General features: G+C 40.8%; 1 protein-coding gene across 3 annotated transcripts in view; it reads left to right on the plus strand.

The window, feature by feature from the left end:
- Positions 1 to 23,723, plus strand: part of NBAS (NBAS subunit of NRZ tethering complex) — a 390,542-nt gene that overhangs the window by 246,835 nt on the left and 119,984 nt on the right. For all 3 annotated transcript variants that reach the window (XM_005576512.5, XM_074012306.1, XM_074012305.1), the window contains 2 exons: positions 8,417 to 8,493; positions 8,875 to 9,012. In XM_005576512.5, coding sequence (XP_005576569.3) covers positions 8,417 to 8,493; positions 8,875 to 9,012 — 215 coding nt within the window. The remainder of the gene's footprint in view (positions 1 to 8,416; positions 8,494 to 8,874; positions 9,013 to 23,723) is intronic.

The following is a 23,723-nucleotide window of genomic DNA, read 5'->3' on the forward strand; positions in this document are numbered from 1 at the left end:
GTACCCTCTAATTAATATTGCCACATTTACCGTACCTATATTTCTCCACCCCTCTATTCATCAACCAAACCCAACTTCTTTTTTGATGCATTTCAAAGTAAATCACAGACATCAGTAAACTTCACCTCTTGACACTACACTGCATACCTTTAACTAGAGTATTTTTTACCTTTGTATGTTTTAAAATTTACAGTGAATTACAAAAATCTTAGTTGTATGATTGTAGAGATTCTGACAAGTGCAGCACCTGTGTAACTCTCACTCCTGTCAAGATGCAGAACCTTACTGCCACCCTAGAAAGTCTCATCCTCTTCCCAGCACACGCCCAACCCACACTTCCTACAGGGTACCCCGTGCTCTGATTTTTTCCCCACTGTAGATTAGTTTTGATTGTTCTAGAATTCATTAAATGCACTCATATAGTATTATTTTGTATAACACTTAAAGTGAAAGTTTTTGAGATTCATCTATGTTGCATCCATCAGTAGGTTTGTGTTTTTGTTTTAAAGTATTGAGTAGTAGTAGTTCATTGTATGCATGTAAACCTGTTCATCCACACTCCTATTAAAGGATACCTGAGGTCTTTCAGCTTATGGTGGTGTTTTTTAAAAAGCTGCTGTGAACTCTCATACAAGTGTTTTTGTGGACGTGTGTCTTCATTTCTCTTAGGTAAATTTTTTTTTTTTTTTTTTTTTTTGAGACGGAGTCTCGCTGTGTTGCCCAGGCTGGAGTGCAGTGGCTGGATCTCAGCTCACTGCAAGCTCTGCCTCCCGGGTTCATGCTATTCTCCTGCCTCAGCCTCCCGAGTAGCTGGGACTACAGGTGCCCGCCACCTCGCCTGGCTTGTTTTTTGTATTTTTTAGTAGAGACGGGGTTTCACCATGTTAGCCAGGATGGTCTTGATCTCCTGACCTCGTGATCCACCCATCTCGGCCTCCCAAAGTGCTAGAATTACAGGCTTGAGCCACCGCGCCCGGCCCTCTTAGGTAAATTTTAATGGTAGAATTGCTTTGTCAAATATTATGGGTTTATTTACTTTTATAAGGCACCACCAGAATCTCTTACTTTCAGCTGTTGTGGATTTTCTGGGCTGTAGTTTTTCAAGACTGCAGGTTTTCTATCTGAGTTTTGCCTGCCCAACATGTCACGGGCAGTAGCTTGCCCTCAGGATTGAAGCTGTAAAGATGGGAAACTCACCATTCATTCTTTCAAATGGCAGCCATCCTCCAGTTTCTCTTTGCTTTAGGTACCTATCCAGTGACTTTTAATACTTGTTTGTTGTTGTTGGTGGTGGTGGTGGTTTGTTTTGTGTTGGAGTTTCTCGTTGTTGCCCAGGCTGGAGTGCAGTGGTGTAATCTTGGCGTACTGCAGTCTCTGCCTCTCAGGTTCAAGCAATTCTCATGCCTCAGCCTCCCAAGTAGCTGGAACTACAGGTGCATGCCATCATGTCCAGATAGTGGTTTTTTTGTATTTTTAATAGAGATGGGGTTTTACCATCTTGGCTTGGCCAGGATGGTCTCGAACTCCTGGCTTCAAGTGATCCACCCGCCTGGGCCTCCCAAAGTGCTGGGATTATAGGAATGAGCCACCAGGAATGAGCCACCAGGCCTGGCCTTGTAATACTTGAGTTTACAGTTTTAATCTGTAGGAGGGCTGTCTGGATAATATAACCCAATCACTGAAGAATTTAAATAGAATTACTATTGTGGATTTCACTGGAGTTCACCAGGTGACATGTGGTTAAAGTCTGAGTCATAGTTTCCCAGAAAGGGTAATAGAAAGCCAGAGAACCTTTTGCTTAGGATTAATTCTGAGGAGTCAACTCATGAATGAAATCTTTAACTGGTCGAGAGAATTTTGCTCATTCTGCAGCTGGCTATGGTGGTTGAAATAGATGTGAAGAAGTCCCGCGGGAGTTAGACCTCATGGATGTTCGGGTGAGTGAGCTGTACAAGCTCAGCAGCATTTCTGGAGGAGATGCTGAAATGAGGAGATGCTCAAAGTGAGAATTTAAAAACCACATGGCAGTAGCAATGAAAATTGCAGTTGTGTGTGTTGTTCGACCTAGTAGCTCTACTTATAGGAATTTATCCTAAGAATATCTTCATTCACGTTCTTAAAATGGCGTATGTTAATTGTTTGTCATAGCGTAACATTGTCAATAGCCGGATAGGTACGGATCGAGAAAGATATTGATCTTATTTTGGATCTTCTGTTTCCTGTCTTTGCAGATGAACTGCCTTTCTGAGTTTGGCAGATATACATAAGCTTCCAAGCCTGTGTAAAAACAAGATAATACTATCTCCTTGCAGGATTTTTGAGACACTTAGAGCTAAGTGATGTAAAACACCTGTTTCATGTTTGACTCACTCAGAGCATATATTTTTTAAATTATAGGTATTTGTGTTTTAGATTAATTATATTATTTTTGTTATACAAAGCAATGGCATGAGCACAGGCAGAGAGTTTGGATAACAGACTGGTTTGGTTGACATACAGGGTGGGTTTAATGGCAAATTAAAACCACAAATTAAGATTGGCCCATATTTATGGAGACTTTAAATGCTCAATAGGAAATGTTAACTTTCGTTTTTTAGGGAATGGGAAACTAAGGAAGATTCTTTCTCTAAGCTAGAGAATGACACAAATTACTCAGTGCTTGAGTAAAATTAATATGAAACTGCTATTTTAAGAAAGTGCTGGAAGGAGAAAGACTGATGGCATCAAGTAGAACAGCACTGGGGGGCTGTTGAAAGGGTCTAATTTTTCAACAATTAAAGCCTAGAGTTTGTGGCGGTGAAAATAGAAAGTATGTGTGAAAGAGTTCTTTCGAAATGATTCAGTTGGATTTGATGAGGAACCAAGTGCTGGCAGCAGAGGAGAGGATGAAGTCCGAGATGACTCTGTGGTGTTAAGTTGAGTTTATTGGGAAAATAAGGTATTATTTTAGAAATATGAAAGATATTAGGTAAAGAATTATTAATTTGAGGTAGCATTTGAGTGGCAGTGTCCAACAAGGAGTTGATAAGGCCAGTCTTGTGAGATGGTTCAAACCCGAATAGTGGGAAAATAGACCAGGGTACCAGTTGAATTTAAGAATAGAATTGAGACTGGGCATGGTAGCTCATGCCCGTAATCCCAGCATTTTGAGAATTTGAGGCAGGAGGATCACTTGAGGCCATCAGTTGAAGACCAGCTTCGGCAACATGAACATTTTTTTTGTCTCTACAAAAAAATTTTAAAGAAATAGTCTGGTGTGGTGGCACATATCTGTCGTTCTAGCTACATGGGAGGCTGAGGCAGGAGGTTCACTTGAGCCCAGATTTTGAGGCTTTAGTGAGCCAAGATTGTCCCATTCCACTGCAGCCTGGGCAATAGACTGAGACCCCATCTTTTTAAAAAGGAAAGAAAAAAAAAGAATGTAGTGGAATTCTCTAGTTGGGGATGTAAGGTGGGATTAAGAGACAGTGTTGAACTGACCTAACTGATTACTCACATTGAACAATCAAGGATGAAGATCTGGTGACACACATAGAGGAGGATCATCTGAGGAAGAGGTACAAGAGAACTCAGTGTCTTTGAAGCCAAAGGCAGGCCTATCTGGGAGTGCCTAGTGCTTCAGTGAGATTTAAGAGAGAAAAGACCTTGGGTTTGGTGACCTTTGGAGATCGTATTAGGATCTCCAAAGGGACCAGGGATGGAGGTACTTGAGGAAAAAGTGAGTGTCAAGGTAATGGGTGCAGTGGGGCAGACCACTCATTGGTAAGGTTAGCAGTGAAAAGAAAGGGGACTGTGGAGGTTGTCAGAGTGGAGAGTTATCAAGGGAAGAATTCTTTTCTAACACTGTGGTGATTTGTTTGTGTGTTGGCACTAGGCAAAGAAAAAAGTTACTGTGACTCTAAATCCTCTCTTGTAAGTTGAGGAAAACATCTAACTTCCTCCATAGAGAGGTTGTGAGGGGGAACTAATTCAAACAATTGCTGAGTGCTCATTGAGAAGCAGCTAAGCCACAGGAAATAAGATAACAGATGTGTATCAGCTCATCAGGTGTGACTATATAAGTCTAGTCTTGCTTCTTGGTGAAATTAGTCTTTATACTTAAATGCAATCATTAATTCATTAATAATTATGATTTATATAAAATGGAAATAACTCTGTTACACTGTGGTTGTTATTGGAAGAACCTTTTATCAATCATTTTTAGGGGGAAATGAAAACATGTTATAACTGAAGAAAAGAATTTGTTTACTCAAGCCTGTGATTTATAGAAGGATGGAGGGAACCTACTGGGTATTTTCTGTGTGCTAGAGTGATGCTCTGCACTTTGCATACTTTACTTCACTTAATCCTCATTTACACTGGAAGCAAATATGCTTCAGACCCCAAATGCAAAATACTCTGAAAACCAGAAAGATTTTTATAATTTGTTTGGCATCAAAACCTGAACTAAACTGACATGAGGCTACTTTATAGTCTGCTTATCTCACTTAATATAAGTATTCAAATGTTTTGCAGAAGAGATATTAATGTCTTTGATTATTGGGTGTTCCCACACCATACTTAGGGTGTCATGTAATACATGATATGTATATAGCACAACCTCCTAAAGTCCAAAACATTCTGAATTCTGGAACTCAATATTATGTAGTCAATCAGTTGACCTAAGCTTTGATCCCAGGACTTTCTGATTCTGACAGTGGTTTCCTTCCTGCTGTATCATTCGGTTTGATTTTGTAGGCAAGAGATTCATTATATATTTATAGATTTTGTTGTAGTTGTTGTTCTAAAACATGCCTGGGATTTTGGTTTTATTTGGGTATTGGTCAGACACACAGACATGGAAACGATTGTCACGAAGGAAGAAGTTTATATTCACAGATCCCTAAAAATGGAAGGCAGGACACACCCAGGTGAGGAGGCATCCTGGTGGTTTAGAGGCAGAAGGAGCCAGGTGAAAGCGTGGGTGAGGGCCTGGGTTTCATGGGAAGTAATAGGCGAGGCAGGGTAGGCAAGCTTGGGCAAACTGGAGATTGAATTGTACGGATAATTTGGGTGGGCTCTGGGATGTAGGGGTGGTCTCTGATAGTTTAGTTACCTTGCTGTGGAGTGATTAAAACAGAGGATTATTGCCTCTTGGAGTAGAAAAGCCAAGATAGGGGAGGTGGTTCAAAGTATGGGCTGTGATTGGTTTGTTTGCAATGTCAGATGTGTGCTCACAGGCAAGTTATTTTACTCTCTAGGGATTAGCTAGACCTGGGAGGGGAAGTCTCTCCAGGATTAACAAGGCCCCCACCATGTCAAAGCAGTGTAAAAAAGACAAAAACAACAACAACAACAACAACATGATTCATAAATAGTTGCATTTATGAAGTAAAGTCTATGTCCATATTATTCACTTGGAACAAACATCTGTATTTTAGGGTGATGATTTTCACCACTTAGTAAAACTAACATTGATGACCCTTTAGACAACTTTATGAGTATGATTTTTGTCGTTACTTTGAGCTCATGAAAATTAACTGTGTATTTTCCTTTTTGCCTGCTGTAAGCCTTATATTCAATTATATATGTTCAAAAAATGTTAGTGACCATTTTGTGAGTTTGGTCTATGATATAACTATTTCAAAAATAAACCTACTGGAACTTACCTATCTAAATGAAAATTCTCTCCTTCAAAGACATTTCCTGGGGACTATGCATTTATTGCAACGATATCATCATTGCTGTTTTTTGTTGGGTTGTTTTTGTTTTGGGATTTTCCTCGAGCCTGTAGCATATTATTTGGAATATCTTCAGTGGTCACATATTTTTATCCCTTGAGGGTGCTTTGTGTTTTGGAAATGAGCAAATGGATATTAAATGAAGGGAAAGATTGAGTTGATGTTATGATAAAAAGTTAGATGTGACTGGAAGACTGTAATAGGACTTCATTTCCTAGGTGGGCCTGAGATTGGTTCCAACTACAACTCCAAGAAAGAAGGTCTCCAACCTGGAGAAACAACCACACACCTGAAATAAGGGCTCCTGAGGGCTCCTTTGAAGAGACAGTGCTAAGCTTGATGAGTGGGTTCAGATATGCTTGTTTGAAAATTGGCCTCTTTTGTATCTAAAGAAGGAAGTATCTGAAGAAAATTAAAATGGAGTGGGAAAAAACTAGGTGAGGTTGCAATTGAAGTCCACCTTTCAAATGACTATAAGAAATAAAATTAACAGAGAAGAATTATTAGTTTATAAAATAGAATTATTTTTCTCTCAAAATAAGGATCCTGAAGGACTGTTAGGCAGCTATGAAATAATAGAATATATAAGGTAGTGATAAGTCAAGTAGGCAGCCGTGTGTGTGTGTGTGTGTGTATGTGTGTTGTGTACTTGTGTAGTATGTTATTTCTAGGATCTAAGTAAATCCTTCTCAATTAGTTTAGAATTTTCAGCAGTTTCTACATGCTTTCTCTTTCTGGTATCAACAATTTATAGCTTAACACCTTCATTCTTCATTTGTTAGTCTTCTGGGGTGTATTCACTAATTTTCCTCCTCCTCCTCCTCCTCCTCCTCCTCCTCCTTCTCCTCCTCCTCCTCCTTCTTCTCCTCCTTCTCCTCCTTCTCCTCCTCCTTCTCCTCCTCCTCCTCCTCCTCTTCTTCCTCCTCTTCCTCCCCCCTCCTCTTTTTTCTTCTTCTCCTTCTTTTTCCTCCTTCTCCTCTTACTCCTCCTGCCTCCCACCCCTCCCCTCCTCCTCCTCTTTCTTTTTCTTCTTCTTTCTTCTTTTCTCTCTTCTCTCTTCTCCCTTCTCCTTCTCCTTCTCCTTCTCCTTCTCCTTCTCCTCCTCCTCCTCCTCCTTCTCCTTCTCCTTCTCCTCCTCCTCCTCCTCCTTCTCCTTCTCCTTCTCCTTCTTCTTTCTTTCTTTTTTAGACAGGGTTTTGTTCTGTCATCCAGGCAGTGCAGTGGCATAATCATAGCTCGCTGCAGCATCAACCTCCTGGGCTCAAGTGATCCTCCCACCTCAGCCTCCTGAGTAGCTGGGACTATAGGCATATCCCACCATTGCCCAGCTATTTTTTAAAAATTTTTTTGTAGAGATGGGGTCTCACGGTGTTGTCCAGGCTGTTTTCAAACTCCTGGACTCAACCGATCTTCCCACTTTGGTCTCCTAAAGTGTTGGGATTACAGGCATGAACCCCCATGCCCAGCTGTGTTTTCTTTGATATTATAATAGGTTGTACAAAATTTGGTTTGGGCCCTTTGAATAGTATTTAAAATTATTTCTTTAGAGTCTTTTTATTCTTGAAAAGATTCTAATTCATAAGGCAGTGTCTGGTTCAAAGAAGGTTCTTGCTGATACTGAGTGGAGGAATAAATTTGGAAGTAGACCTTGAAATAAATAGCTTTTGATTACAAAATATCTCTAAAGCTGTATGATTCCTTGCAGGGGCTGAGGCTGACTGGTGGTCCATTTGGTTCATAAGGTTTGGATAACATGTAGGAAATGAATATTTGGAGAACTGATGTTCCCTTTGTAGATATACAGTGGGGAAGACACAGCAGATTTTCTTTGTGAATCACCCACAGGAAATTTTGAGTTCTAGGTCAGCCTCCGACACGTGAGCCATGTGTAGGTTCCTCCTCACCCTCCCACCGTGATTGGCATTAGTGCCAATCATGAGAGTGTGTTTTTTAAAAATAAAGAATTCATATTGTGATTACATATGACTACCTAGTATTTGCTACTGAGATCCTAAATGAATAGGATACATCCTTATTGAAACAAACTGTGTACAAACACAGACCGTATTGGCAATGCATGCTCTTATGTTAAAGCTATGACATTGGCAAGTTGTGGTTTGTATAAAAAATTATGTGAAAAATAAAAGTTTGTAATGGCTGGGATATTTTAAGATATACAAGCAAAACAAAAGACTGATTTTCTTTTTGTGGAGCATCCTGAAGAGGGGTGTTTTGGAAGGAACAAAATCATATTATCGTCATTGTAGTAATCAAAAGATTTACCCTAAATTTGCACTCCTGACACTATTTTATTGCTCTGATCTTTAGTACTCATATTATCACCCTCCGTATTAGCTAACGTTGATACACAATTTTGTAGCATGGTCTGCATCTTTAAAACCGAAAGACGCAGCTCTAGGAAACCAGCCTCTCTCATGTCTTTGCACTTAGCCTTTGCAGCTGCCCTGACAGAATTTCCTCATGATAAATAACTAACAGTATGCTTTTTCTGAATTAAGGCAAGGTTACTATTTAACACGGTTCCATGTGATCTGTGTTTAGATGATGCTGAACAGACTTTCATAAAAGGTCTGTGCCACAAACTATTTGTTGAAATCTTATAGGGCTGAAACCATGGCACTTAATGACTATCATATGCAACCTCAGTAAAATAATGTTTCTTTTTCTGCATTCAGTTCTCTTGCAACTGGCAAGTGAAGCCTTGCCAAATGACATGACTTTGGCTCTTGCTTATCTTCTTGCCTTACCACAGGTAAGTTTGCCTTACCAATGAAGAACTTAAAAATGATAAATGAAAAATGTATACTGTGAATTTTCATCGGTAAAAATTGTTTATTGCATGTCATTTCCTCCTCTTAGTTCTTAGGTAATAAAGGATCCTGGTCAGTATCTAGAGAGTCAATTCTATAGTTAGCTTAAATGTCGATCTTTACATCCACTTTTATTGCATAGGATCTGCTGTGTAGTGCCTTATGATTTTTAATGTAGTTATTATTAAGTTGATCTTGAACTTGAGTTGATATAATGGGAACTTTGGATGAAAAATCTGCAGGAATGACTAGAAATGTAATGATTTATAATAATCTTCTTAATTTCCTTTCAGCTGAGTTAATTCTAACATGTTCCCTCCTAGGTGTTAGATGCTAACCGGTGCTTTGAAAAGCAGTCCCCCTCTGCGTTATCTCTCCAACTGGCAGCGTATTACTATAGCCTCCAGATCTATGCCCGATTGGCCCCATGTTTCAGGGACAAGTGCCATCCTCTTTACAGAGTGAGTCTTCATGATTTCCACCTTATTAATGAGCAGAGTTAAGCCTTTTCTAAAATGCTCAAAACACGTGTTTAATTTCTGGAGGAACTGATCGTGTTTGTATCGAGAATGTATTCCAAGTGGCAGGCAGCCCTTGGCTTTTCTGTATTCAACGAAGTTGCTTTTCCAGGCATCAGTAAGTAGAGTTTAATATTTATTGTGAATATTGATTCCTCCCTCTAACTTTTCTTTCATTTACTTAATTTTACTGAGTTCTTAGTTAGGAATGGCTAAAGTAGTAGGAAAAGCAAAATGGAGAATTGTTTGTTTAATTGACTTTCTAAAAGGAAGATGGCTGTGCCTAACTTAGGAAAGTAGGCAACATAATTCTTTGAGCAATACTGCACTTTATTTTTTTTTTAAGCCAGAGGTATGAGAGTAGTTAGTTGTACAGACAGAATGTTGAAACATATTATTCCTACTTGCCATAAGCCTCAGACAGCTTTTATGTAACTTTGTTGTTAATTTCCAAGTGAAAGCAGGTAAACATGGCCTCAAGTTACATGTGTCTTCTTTTGTAGAGACAAAAGTATTGCAGATGCCACTGGAAAATCCTTCCAAGTACTTGTATAGACAGACCAGTTTTAATTATCAGCATTGTGAAATTATCTAATTTTTGTATTGGATCATTTTAAGAGTAGATAATTAAATTGATTAGACTTTATAATCCACTGTGTGCATAAATCCAAGGTCCAGATTTTATTGAGGCAAGAGTCCTCCTTTCCCAACCCCAAACAAATTCTAATACAACTTATATTTTTCCTATTTTGCCTGATAGTAAATTACTTTATACCAAAATGAAAAGTTCCAAAGCATGTACTATTTTTGACTGGGTAAGTTAGGAGAAAATCGTTCAGTTCTATCCCACCTTTCGTATCTCGCCATCACTCTTTCCAAACTCAGATAGTCACTCTATAAGAAAGCCCGTTTAGCCAGACGCAGTGGCTCATGCCTGTAATCCTGGCACTTTGGGAGGCTGAAGCAGGCAGATCATGAGGTCAGGAGATCGAGACCATCCTGGCTAACACGGTGAAAACCCGTCTCTACTAAAAATACAAAAAAATTAGCCAGGCGTGGTGCAGGCGCCTGTAGTCCCAGCTGCTCGGGGGGGGCAGGAGAATAGCATGAACCCAGGAGGCAGAGCTTGCAGTGAGCCGAGATCTTGCCACTGCACTCCAGCCTGGGCAACAGAGTGAGACTCTGCCTCAAAAAAAAAAAAAAAAAAAGTCTATTTAAGATTTCCACAATTAAAACTGGCAAAGAAATAAAGCAGAATACTGAAAGATAAGAGTTAAAGTAAGGATGTGTTTGGCTTGGTTTCTGTGTTCTTATAGTTCTTCCACATTGTAGAAAGCTTATTCTATTTCCAGGTCTTATGTTTTATGTAAGGAAATAATTTCATGTGTCTGTCAAAGTTCTAGCTGCTTCAACCTTCCAAATCATATCTAAGAACTAGAATGATGTGAAAACCTTCCATTTGTGGTGATAGATAGGCTTTCATCCATCAGTGTTTATTTACAACAAGACACGTGGAAAGGCCATCCATAACAGGTGACTCTCCCTGGACACCATCACTATTGGGTGTGTATTGGTTATGGGCATAGTTGTATTCTCATGTCAGCATTTGGACAAGAAACAGGAATGCTTTATTCTTTTAACCAGCTCACCTAAGGTGTTACTTTGTTTTGGGAATAGTGGGGTTTTTTTTTGTTGTTGTTCTTTGGTAGCTACTGCTGCTTTATACAGATGCTTATTTTATATAACTGTATTATACTCTAGTAATTTTGTTGTTTTTTTTTTTTTTTTTACATCTCAGGTGTGGTTTTATGTGAAATAAGAAACATGCATTAATATGTGTTATAAATTAAGGGACTGAAGTGATTAAGTGGAAATTTGGCAAATTTGTTTTACTCTTACCTTTTCATTAGCGCTATGTGCGTACACAAGTACTAAATAATTTCCTCTAAATCTCTAAGTACGTTGAAACACAATGAAGCTTTACTTTGACCAAATGCATATGGTAAACTTGAATTTTTTCCCCCTAAAAGTCAGTTGAGTTATCAAATATATTTGACTGAGGTCTCTAAGTGGATGTCATTGAACTGGGATGCCGGTGCTGAAATTACATCTCACTCTTCCATTCCAACTATATCATTTATATTAAGGTCCTACTGTTTGCCTACCCCATGCTGTACCTTTCCTGAATATGTAAGATTGGAAGGCCACTATATTTGTCCATTTTCATACTGCTATAAAGAACTTCCCAGGCCAGGCACAGTGGCTTATTCCTGTAATCACAGCACTTCGGGAGGCCGAGGCAGGTTGATCCCTTGAGGTCGGGAGTTCGAGACCCGTCTGGCCAACATGGTGAAACCTTGCCTCTACTAAAGATACAAAAATTAGCTGGGCATGGTGGTAGGCACCTGTAATCCCAACTACTGGGGAGGCTGAGGCAGGAGAATTGCTTGAATCTGGGAGGCGGAGGTTGCAGTGAGCCGAGATTGCGCCATTGCATTCCAGCCTGGGTGACAAGAGTGGAATTCCGTCTCAAAAAAAATAAATAAATAAAAAGAAAATAAAAAAATAAAATTCCCTCGAGACTGAGTAATTTATAAAGGAAAGAGATTTAATTGACTCACAGTTCAGCGTGGCTGGGGAGGCCTCAGGAAACTTACAATCATGGAGGAAGGTGAGGGGGAACCAGGGCACCTTCTTCACAAAATGGCAGGAAAGAGAAATGCCAAGCAAAGGGGGAAAAGCCCCTTATAAAACCATCAGATCTCATGAGAGCAGCTTGGGGTAAACCACCCTCATGATCCAGTTACCTCCACCTGGCCTCTCCCTTGACACATGGGGATTATGGGGGTTATAATTCAAGATGAAATTTGGGTGGGGACACAAAGCCTAACCATATCATTCTGCCTCTGGCCCCTCCCAAATCTCATGTCCCTTTCACATTTCAAGACCAGTCATGCCTTCCCAACAGTTCCCCAGAATCTTAATTCGTTCCAGCATTAACCCAAAAGTCAAAGTCCAAAGGCTTATCTGAGACAAGGCAAGTCCCTTCTGCCTATGAGCCTGTAAAATCAAAAGCAAGTTAGTTACTTCCTAGAAGTAACTATGCTCTGCTTCCCTTTTAAACATGAGTTCCGATTCCAAACCATCTCTTTTTGTGATTGCATAAAACTGATTGCTTTTAAGAGCATCCAAGTCACCTTTTGAATGATTTGCTTCTTAGAAATTTCTTCCACCAGATACCCTAAATCATCTCTCTCAAGCAAAGTTCTACAGGTCTCTAGGGCAGGGGCAAAATGCCACCAGTCTCTTTGCTAAAGAATAGCAAGAGTCACCTTTGTCCCCAGCAAGTTCCTAATCTCCATCTGAGACTACCTCAACCTGGACTTCATTGTCCATATCGCTGTCAGCATTTTGGTCAACATCATTCAACAAGTCTCTAGGAACTTCTAAACCCTTCCACATCTTTCAGTCTTCTTCTGAGCCCTCCAAACTGTTCCAACCTCTGCCTGTTGCCTAGTCCAAAGTTGCTTTCACATTTCGGGTATCTTTATAGCAGCATTCTGCTTTCTGCAGTATTAATTTACTGTTTTAGTCTGTTTTTATACTGCTGTAAAGAACTAACTGAGACTGGAAAGAGTTTTAATTGACTCACAGTTCAGCATGGCTAGGGAGGCCTCAGGAAACTTTCAGTCATGACAGAAGGCAAAAGGGAAGCAAGGCACTTTCTTCACAAGGCGGCAGGAAGGAGAAGTGCTGAACAAAGCAGAAAAATCCCCTTTATAAAACAATCAGATCTTGTGAGAACTCACTCATTACCACGAGAATGGCGTGGGGGAAACCGCCCTCATGATTCAATTATCTCCACCTGCTCTTTCCTTTGACACATCAGGATTATGGGGATTATAATTCAAGATGAGAGTTGGGTGGGGACACAAACCTAACTGTATCAGCCACTCCATCAGTCAGCTGTCAGTCATTAAGCATCCCTCATGTGCCACACCTGCTGCTGAGCCTTGGGGTTGGAAGATGACTATGGCATAGTGCCGGACCTCAAGACCTTGGCGCTTGCTCTAAATCTGTATGAGACAGTTAAGTAAATGTGGATTAGATTGGCAGCAAACTAGAGAACTGAAGATGGATGTGGGATAGACAACAAGTTACAGCTTTTAAGAAAGCTGAAAAACTGGCTTCACAGCCACATTTTGGGCTATAATCTTTAGTTTCTTTCATTAAAGTAGTTCTCTTGGAGGAAAGTTGTAGTACATTATATTTTTCTTGTTTTCCCTGATAGTAAATTACTTTATACCAAAATAAAAAGAAAAGTCCTAATGTATGTATTGTTTGTGACACAGATGAGTCAGGAGAAGACCGTTTCATTCCATCCCACCTTTCGTATCCGGCCACCACTCTTTCTAAATCCACATACTACAGTCACTCTGCAGGAAACAACTAAAGCTTGCCAAGAAATAAAGCAAAATACCGAAGGATAAGGGTTCAAAGTGAAGGTGTGTTTATCTTGGTTTCTGCTTCTGTGTTCCTACAGTTCTTTCCACTTGGTGGAAAGTGTTTTATTTCCAGGTCTTATATTTTGTGTACCTTTTATCAATTCAGCGTTAGAGTACCTACTTTAAAGGACATAGAGCTTGGCATTGTAGTATAAAGAATACATCTGGGTTTTTATTCCTTTCTACCTCTTACCCCAATTTCTGTTTCTTCCATCCAGCTTCTATCAACCCACCATCTCTACCCATTAACTCTCTTTCTTATTTCTATCACCATTTTTCTATTGGACTAGTCAGGGTTCTCTAGAGCAGCAGAAGGAATAGGATATAGCTATGTATGAAGGAGAGTTTATTAAGCAGTATTGACTCACACCACCCACAATGATGAATTCCCACAATAGGCAGTCTGCAAGCTGAGGAGCAAGGAAGCCAGTCCGAGTCCCAAAACCTTGAAAGAAGGCAATCCGACAGTACAGTCTTCAGTCTGCGGCTGAAAGCCCAAGAACCACTAACAAACCAGTGATGTAAGTCCAAGAGTCCAAAAGCTGAAGACCTGGGAGCCTCATGTTCAAGGGCAGGAAGCATCCAGCACAGGACAAAGATGAAGGCTGGATGACTTGGCCAGTTGGCTTCTTCCACCTTCTTGTGCCTGCTTTATTCTAGGCACACTGGCAGCTGATTAGACAGTGCTCACCCACACTAAGGGTGGATCTGCCTCTCCCAGGCCACTGATTCAAATGTTCATCTCCTTTGGCAACACCCTCACAGACACAATCAGCAACAATACTTTGCATTCCTCAGTCCAATCAAGTTGACACTTGATATTAACCTTCACGTCTATCAAATTGTCTTTTCCTTTGAAAGTGTTCCTTGGAGCTCTCCTGCCCTCATGCTAGCTCTTGGCCTCTAATTCCTGGTTGTCACACTACCCACCCACCCTGTGGCGTAGTTCCAGCCACCCACCACCATTCCCTTTCTGGGTGCAACAACATAGGGTAGCGCTGTTCAGAGTCATTGCTTGAGGAAGCAGCATTAATCCTGTGGGAACAGAAGCCAGTAAAGTCCAGGGGGCCCAGTGATGATGCCTGAACACCTGATTTCTAACCTTCCAGCTGGTCCAGACAGAAAGAGGTGCCCTCTGGTAGCCTGAGAGAGCACATGGGCATGAGTCAGCTAGTTCTCCAGGGGCTTCTTGGCAGTCTCTGGAAAGCATCCGATTGTTGGTCTAAAAGGAAAAATGAAGAATTAGAGAGAATCCAGGATGTTTTTCCCATCAAGATGCAAAGGCTTTCTGAATGTCTTCCAGACAGATGCGTCACCAGTGAGTGGGTTTCCATTTGTTTCCATCTCTCCACCTCATGTCCTCACCTTAATTCAGTCTTCCATAGTTCTTCACCTAAACGTCCTGCGACAGCCTCATGAACATCACCTTGTCTTCATGTTTTTACTTTTATATTTTCCTCTGAACAACTGCGCGAGTAGTCATTCTAAAATGGAGGTGTAGACATGCTTGTCTCCACCCAAAATCCTTCAGGATCTCCCATTGCCCCAGCATGTTCTGCACATCCCACGATCGGCCTCTGTTTTTCCAACTTCATCCGTCTGTGCTGCAGCCATACCAAAAACTCTGCCTTCAATGCTTTTTGCCACCATTTCTTTGCTTAGCTACTTGGTTTGGGTGTCACCTCACTCAGGAACCTTTCTCCAGTCCTCCAAGCTGCGTTGGGTCCTCCCCCGTGTGCTGTTGTATTCCCCTGTACTTACCACTGTCAGAGCACATGCATTCTATTGTCTTGAACGTAAATACTTTTCATCTTACTGGAAGAAGGTGGGATAAGCTGCCTTGCTGAGCCTTCTGGCTTTCATCTTTCTCCTGTGCTGGATGTGTTCTGTTCTTGGACATCAGATCTGGCGCTGTCTCCGGGAATTGAATTGGAGGACACCCAGTTCCTGTCTGTTCCCAAACTGATTGCTCACTTGGTGGGGAGAGACTCTCCCCCACTTCTGGTCGCAGACTCTTCTGCATTGACTGTTGTGGTGTGAGAGCAGAGGAGAACCCGGTGTGGGAGTTTTGTAAACAGCCGTCTTAAAGTACCTTTCACGTTCATTCTGCTGTTTGATCCTTTGAGCAACCTCATTTTGCAGAAAAGGAATCTTCTTTATAGAAGATACAACTCAGAAGTGTGGTTACTTCCTCAGGGTTACTCTGGTAGAAAGTGATATCCTGTCATTTAAAGCCCCGGATGCCAAGCTTTACCTGCTTTTTACTTGGACAGCGGCTGCTCAAGCTTTGTTTCCAAAGAAGCAGTGTCACTGGTTTTCAGATGTGAGTGATCTTGGCGGCACACAAACCTAACGGGTAATTCCCAGCAGGATATTTTCCTGTGCCGCTCCATGTCTACCAGGTAGCATCCTGCATAGGACAGATAAGACCCTCAGTGAACTGGCTGGCCCTTCCTTACCCCTCCAGCCATGTTTCCTGACACTGCTTCTTTTGAAGTTTATGTTCTGGCTGCTCAGAACTTAGATTTCTCTGAATTTAATATCCTTTATGGTGCCTCTGTGCGTATGCAGATCCAGTTCCCCATCTGAAATACTTCTTCCTTCTCCCCGCTGTGGGCAGGCAAGTCTGAGCTCAGAGGCACCTCCTCTGAAACTTACTTGGCCTCTTTCCATCTCTCTCTGTTCCTTGTGTGTGCACCCATGGAAGCAGTTCTTTTTAGGATGACAGTCGATACACATCTCTCTCCGCTTAGTGTGGCAACCTTATTTGAAGACAGGAATTCTCTTGCTCCCTGTATCCCCAGACCTAGCCCACTGTAGTTATTCAGTGACTGTTGATTGGTATGTAGATGAGTTCAGGGGTCATGTCAAGTGCTGCGTGTCACAACAGCTTGAGGTTTCAGGTTTGCAGTTGTGAGTTCTGACCCTCATGGATTTGAAGGAAACACCGGTAGACACGATAGTTGGATGTTTTAAGTATAGAGGAGTTTTTCATTGACTGCCTAATGGCTCATTATTTGAGTGTTTTCAGCATCTTCCTCTGCATAAAACAGCACTGCTGAGTTCAGAATTAAATATGACAAACTCCAGATGAATCATCTTGGAAATTGAAATCAAAGTGGTTTCAATTTGTTGCCTACACATAATAACACCCAGTGAAGCTTAGCTTTCACTCAGTTGTCAGTTCAACTTGTTTCTAATTCCACAGTCTTTTCACATTTTCTCTTCCCACCTCCTGGATATGCGCTGCAGGAATGCTGGCTTAGGTAGATTACTAGCCTTGAATAAAAGTGTTGATAGAATTTGTGAGCTTATTTCCCATGCACAGCCTGTGCACCTTGAAGGGCATCACCGTCCTGAGCCAGCAGAGGCGCCCTGGAGCCCAGCAGCTCTCTCAGATGATCCATGGAGCTGCCTTCCTCACCTGCGTTTTTCCTTTTAATTTTATATACTGATGGTTAGCAAATGGTCAGTCCGAGAGAATTTTCTCTTCTAGCGTTTGTTCTAATTAACTCATTTTTACGTTTAAAAAATAATACACACGTGACCTAAAAACTCAATGTTGAAAATAGTATGTAATAAAAAGTCAGTGTTTCTCATTTGTATCCATCCAGAGATAGTTCATGGCTGTACATACTTATATAACTATATTTTAGACAGATGTAAGTAGGCTGTGCACATTGTTCTGTACTTGATTTTTTTCCCTCATATCTTACCTTTGTAATTATTGTAAATGTATTTTGAAGTGTGATCTTTGCAGCATTCTTTTAAAAAAGTGTTCAGAAGATAAAATCGGTTAAAAATGGAAGCATGTCCTTTAGTTTTATAGACTAGGGAAGCAAACTCAGCAGGGGATGAAATTCAGAACATTATGGTAGACTATTTCTAAAATGTGTTTTTTTAAGCTACTAATTGAAAATACTAAGTAGAAAATTATCTCAAGCAAAATAACAACCCTAAAGGGGAAACACACCACCTGTTTAAAACTTTCCAAATAATATTACCAAGAAATGTAGAGACTATTAAACCAGAATGGATTTATTACCTCTTAAGTCATTGAGCATTTTGTTGTCATGAATATTTATGGATATTTTGTTTTTACAGGGATTTGACCATATTCTTTAAAGAAACCATACTTTATTCACCTCCCTGAAGAACTGTATTGCCAAGTTTCGAGGGGAAAATCAAGTAATTTAACTCTTCACAATTTCCTTTTCAAATTATGAATGGCTTTTTATGCTGTTAGTTTTTGCAGCCTGTGATATTTTGCCATATCACTTTGAATACTGAATATGGAAGATTTTGAAGCTGCCCAGAAAGCTCTTCTTAAACTTCTTAGAGACTAAAAGCTTTCATACCCATGCATCATGTCACTGAAGTTAGATGTTGGAAAGAGGGAGAGAAGTTTGAGTTTACTAACCAGAAACCTCCGAGTGATTTTAGGTGTGAAGCTGGATGTAGAGCAACTCATGGAGACTTGTTCAGCAGTGTGGGGCAAGCGGGTGGGAAGCCAGGCGGCTTGAGTCACTTTCCAGCTGCAAGACTACAGCTCTGGATGCTTCAACTACAAATGGGGGTGTCTATAAAACAAGAAACAGTGTTCCCCGTGCACATCCCTGGCTTGATAGGAGGGTCAAATGAAAATCATGTGAAAATGCTTTTGAAACTTTAATGTTATGCACTCGTGGAATGAATAAATGTATGTATGAAATGCCGTGTTGGAATGAGTAGGAGATGCTTTGGAATATCTTGGGAAAAGTAGTGATAAGCTCAGGGGAAAAATTTTTACTCAAATTTAATTTGAATATTGGAAATAATCATAACCAGTAACCAGTAAAGTTTCTTGAGGAAGACATAGAAAGTACCAGTGGCAATGATCAGAAAATAATTTGCATAGGGAGCTAGAACTTACAAATGCTCATTCATCCAGTCTCATTTAGTCTTTATGGGGATTCAGAAGAAATTGCATCAATTTTAGAAATGGAAAACTTAAAGCTCATGAGGGAAGAACTGTTAATCCAGATCATTGATGCCAATTCCTGTGTTTTTCCCCCATGACTAATTTTTTCTTGGAAGCTTTTATGAGAAGTTGTCTCTTCTCATTTTTTATGAGTTATTCTCAGTATCATGCTTTATACAATAAATTGAAGTACTGAAAATGTTTTTATTCACAACAAATATTTGATGAGCTATAAACTCATATACGTACAACCTGTTATCAAAAAATTAATAGAATGTCCCTAATCACCACCTTATTATTTATTTTTTGTATAGATGGGGTCTCACTATGTCACTCAGGCTGGTCCCAAACCCCTGGGCTCAAGCAGTCCTCCCACCTTGGGCTCCCAAAGTGCTGGGATTACAGGCACAAGCATCTGTGCCCAGCCTCACCACCTTATTAAGACAGAATTTTTAAAGGAAGTATATTTATACAGAAAATGTTATTGTTTAACAGAAAATGTTATTGTTGCTTATGATTGTAAAACACTCTGTTATCATTAGAGAAGAAAAAACAAGCGGCTTGAAAATGCAGCTCAGGGGCCAGGCGCGGTGGCTCAAGCCTGTAATCCCAGCACTTTGGGAGGCTGAGATGGGTGGATCACGAGGTCAGGAGATCAAGACCATCCTGGCTAACACAGTGAAACCCCGTCTCTACTAAAAAAAAAAAATACAAAAAACTAGCCGGGTGAGGTGGTGGGCGCCTGTAGTCCCAGCTACTCAGGAGGCTGAGGCCGGAGAATGGCGTAAACCCGGGAGGCGGAGTTTGCAGTGAGCTGAGATCCGGCCACTGTACTCCAGCCTGGGCAACAGAGTGAGACTCCATCTCAAAAAAAAAAAAGAAAATGCAGCTCAAATAGAATATCCAGTTGAACACCTAATGGACATTTATATTTACACACACACACACACACACTCACACACACAAGCACATATATATAGCATGAGAGGAGGAATGTATGTGTGGAAAAATGTCTGCCTGGAACAATACAGAATGGCATTAAATCTATCATTGAAAATCTATCATTTGTAAAAGGACTCTAATGGCAAGTGTATTAGTTCATTCTCACACTGCTATAAAGAACTATCTGAGACTCGGTAATTTATGAAGAAAAGCGGTTTAATTGACTCATAGCTCAGGCTTTACAGGAAGCATGGCTGGAAGGCCTCAGGAAACTTACAATCATGGCAGAAGGCGAAGGGGAAGCCAGCACGTCTTACCATGGTGGAGCAGGGGAGAGAGAGCAAAGGGGGAAGTGCCACACACTTTTAAACAACCAGATCTCCTGAGAACTCCATCACGAGAACAGCAAGGGGGAAAATCTGCCCCCATGATTCAATCACCTCCCACCAGGGCCTTCTTCAGCATGTGAGGATTACAATTCGAGATGAGATTTGGGTGGGGACACAAAGCCAGGTTATAGCAACAAGTCTTACTAACATGTAGTGGGAGCTGTGTCTACATTGGTCCAATCAAGAGCCTTGTATTTTTAAGAGATGCCCCTTCCTACATACCGAATATAAAAGGATGGTTCTGATGGAGCATTATGCATGGGAGTTATAGCGCTGCTTTGTCACTTCCCAGCTTAAAGGCCTTGGATGAGTTCATTCTTTATTCATCTGTAAAACAGAGATGACAGTAAGAGATGCCTGTCCTACAGGGTTGTTAGTGCAAAATGAGACTCAGTACATGTTAATGCAAAATGAGACTTAGTACATGTTTTAGCACTAGACGTGTTCCATCCTGAAGACTGAAATGCTAGATTTTTATCCTTAAATATCTCTTGGGAAAAGTGAATAAGTTTTTTGTACAAAGAATATGAAATAAAAATGATTCACAGAGGACTAGATAATTTGTATTTAGTGAGTAGAGATTAAAGTTGCATAAACTGTGTAGAAATCTGTTGGCTATAATGTGTGGCCTGAAATTATAATTTTTTTTTTTTTTGAGATCAGGATCTCAGTCTGTCCCACAGGCTGGAGTACAGTGTTGTGATCATAACTCACTGCAACTTTAAACTCCTGAGTTCAAGTGATCCTTGTGCTTCAGCCTCTCTAGTAAGTAGGACTATAGGCATGCACCATTATGCCAGGCTAAGTTTCATTTTCTTAATTTTTTTTGTGGAGACAGGGTCTCACTATGTTGCCCAGGCTGATCTTAAACCTCTGGCCTCAGTTGAGCCTCTAGCCTCATAGAACATCCTTCTTTCTACACCTGCAGGGATTTGCAAAAATTTATTTTTTCAATGACAGAAGTCTCGCACTGTCACCCAGGCTGGAGTGCTGTGGTGCAATCTCAGCTCACTGCAACCTCGACTCCTGGTTTCATGTGATTCTCCCACCTCAGCCTCCTGAGTAGCTGGGACTACAGGTGAATGCCCCCATGCCCAGCTAATTTTTTTGGTACTTTTAGTAGAAACGGAGTTTCTCCATGTTGGCCAGGTTGGTCTCCCACTCCTGACCTCAAGGGATCCACCTGCCTCCACCTCCCCCTCTGCCTTCCAGATTGCTGAGATTACAGGTGTGAGCCACCGTGCCCAGCCTCTTAATGACAGAATTCTTATACATTTTTAGGATTTCAGTCTTATAAAGCTGATCACCTGGTGATGCTCCTTTGCTTTATATCTGAAGAAACTGAGTCCCCGTGGAATCAAGAAAGGGAATCAACTGCTCCCTCCATGGAGTTTCCAGAACTCTTGGCTTATGATTGTGTGAGGCTGCTTATATTTGGATGCCTTCTCTGAACTGTTTATGTGTACATCTTTGTCAGTCAGTAGGTTTTAATTCTTTCAGAGTAAGCTCTGTGTCTAATTTGTTTTCATAGAATAGTGGAGAAAGGAGAGCTTTAAAATACCTTTGTGGTTTTTTTTTTAGTACCCCGTAACAAACTGTGAGGAGGATGTGCTATTAACATTCTTTTACAAGTGAGGAAACAGATAGGAGGTAACTTGTTCCAGCCTGCGTCTCTACTGAGTGGGGAAGCTGCAATATCAACCAGCACTACAGACTTCAAAGCCAGTCCAATCTGCTCCTGCTTTGACCATGTTCCTGATATGTGCAGGAGACTCTGCTGTGTTCTGCAAATTATGATACACACATGGTCTCTGCCCTCCAGAAGTTTTAATTTAAGAGAAGGCAATGCAAAATGAATTACACAGTAGAGGTACACTTAAACTATGACTTGTGTGTGCCTTTTAGCCAATTCCAGAGTTCCTTTTATTTCTGGAGTACCTCCTTCCTGCCAGGTCTTGGTTTGTACATTTTATATATATTGTCTCTTAGGCTTCTCACAACCATGAACGCTGCATATTATCACTGCTATTTTATAGATGAGACAGTGAAGTTCATAGTTAAGTGATTTGTACAAGGTCATTCAGCTAGTAAGCTCTGTGTGTCTGTGCTTATTTCACCGTGCCATGTCATTTTATTCCTTGGCAAAAGGAGACAATACTGTCTTTTGGTCACATATGAAGGTTGTATGTGGGGACTCAAAACTTTCTGCAGGTTACGTAAGAGCCTGTGGAAATGTTTGTAGCGATAACCGTGCTCATTCTTGCTATGCACTAATATTTTGGAGCTTTTCTCTTCACCTGGCCTTGGGATTTGTTTCATGGACTATATTAGAATACAAAGAGAATAGAAACCAGCAGGATTCTGCCATTGAGGCTAATGAGAAGTGTAGGCCGCTCTCCTAGTACATGTATTAAATCTTGGAGATACCAGAAAATAAAAAGTCAAAAATGAATGTGGAACAAAACTATGAGAAACCGTTGCAAGAACTAAGGGAGTTGGTTCTAAGAGTAGGGGATAGAAACAATAAATAGCCTGGTAGAGAGAGGGGTGTGGAGTTATATGGAGAGATAGGTTAGATGGTTATAGCCTTTCCTTCAAGGTGTATTCAGCAAGTTCAGGCGGAAAACTTTAGTCTGAAAGCACCAGGTGAGAATATACATGAAGAAAAGCCTTCTTCATTGTTTTGCTGAACATAGATTTGGTTGTGGGGTATAAATCTGGGGCACTAGGAACTCCTTCGAGGAACAACAAAAAGAGCTCTCCTGCCACCCTAAAACCATGATCATTGGATATTTGGTCTTGCTCTCTCTACAACTGGGAATGAAAGTGCAAATCAGATGAGGCATAAGAGCAGCAGGCCACGGCAGTGCACACCAGAGTGCCAAGCAGGTGAAGATGGGCCAGCTGGCCCATGAGCAGCATCCCTGCATCAGAGAACTGCAGAGGTGGAGGTTCAGGGTGGTGCCCTGAGGGGTTTGGCCAACAGATAGAAAGGGGATTTAGTTAAATGTCAGCCATAGATGCACTAAGAGCTGGGTCACGGCATCCCCTTTGCCTAAATCTGTTGCCAGGAATACTGTTTATATGCAGCTGGTTCCCAAATCACTCCCTAATTGCAGTTAGATTTGGCTTATACACTTCATTTTTCCTTCAAGCCTTAGCCATATAGATGTTAGCACATTTTCTACCTTTTACTGGAATTTGTCTCCCTGTTTTTTGCTGCCCTCATTATTACTGGTATGGTACCTGAGTATTTAACCTAGACATTAACTATTTGAAGAAAACTTTGATAACACCTGCCCATTCCTGTGTATTCCCAGAGCACCCTAGGCGTAATTGTATCACACCATTTTACAGTTGTTTGCATGACTCTCTGTCCTGATAGATTGTATTCCTGTAGGGAAGAGCCATGTCCTCAGTGAATGACTTGTTACTTAACAGGTGCACAGGAAATATTTATTGAATGAATGAAAGATGGCCTTGTAGCTTACTGTGGAATAGTTTGTATTCAAACCCAGTTCTTTTAACTTGAAACACATATTTGTGGTTTTGAGAGTAGGACTCAGTGTATGCATACAGGTAGGGAAAAAAATTAAATATAATAAGATTGACTTTTACTCAAATCCGTGTGCCAGAATCTAAGAAGATTTCTTTAATTGTTTTTTATCGGCACTCCCAGATTGTTCCTTAATAGGATCAAGAGAAAGAATGTCAGGCTAGGTTTGGTAATCTAGACATTGACAAATCTCCTGTGCAGCTCAGAATAATGGCTTACACACTGGAAATGCTGACAGCTTACTATAATTTGCTGTGTGTTTCTGAGAACCAAAGGTAGATTCTTGTTTTTTTCCTCTAATT

Source organism: Macaca fascicularis, chromosome 13 (assembly GCF_037993035.2).
Source record: "Macaca fascicularis isolate 582-1 chromosome 13, T2T-MFA8v1.1".
Taxonomy (NCBI): domain Eukaryota; kingdom Metazoa; phylum Chordata; class Mammalia; order Primates; family Cercopithecidae; genus Macaca; species Macaca fascicularis.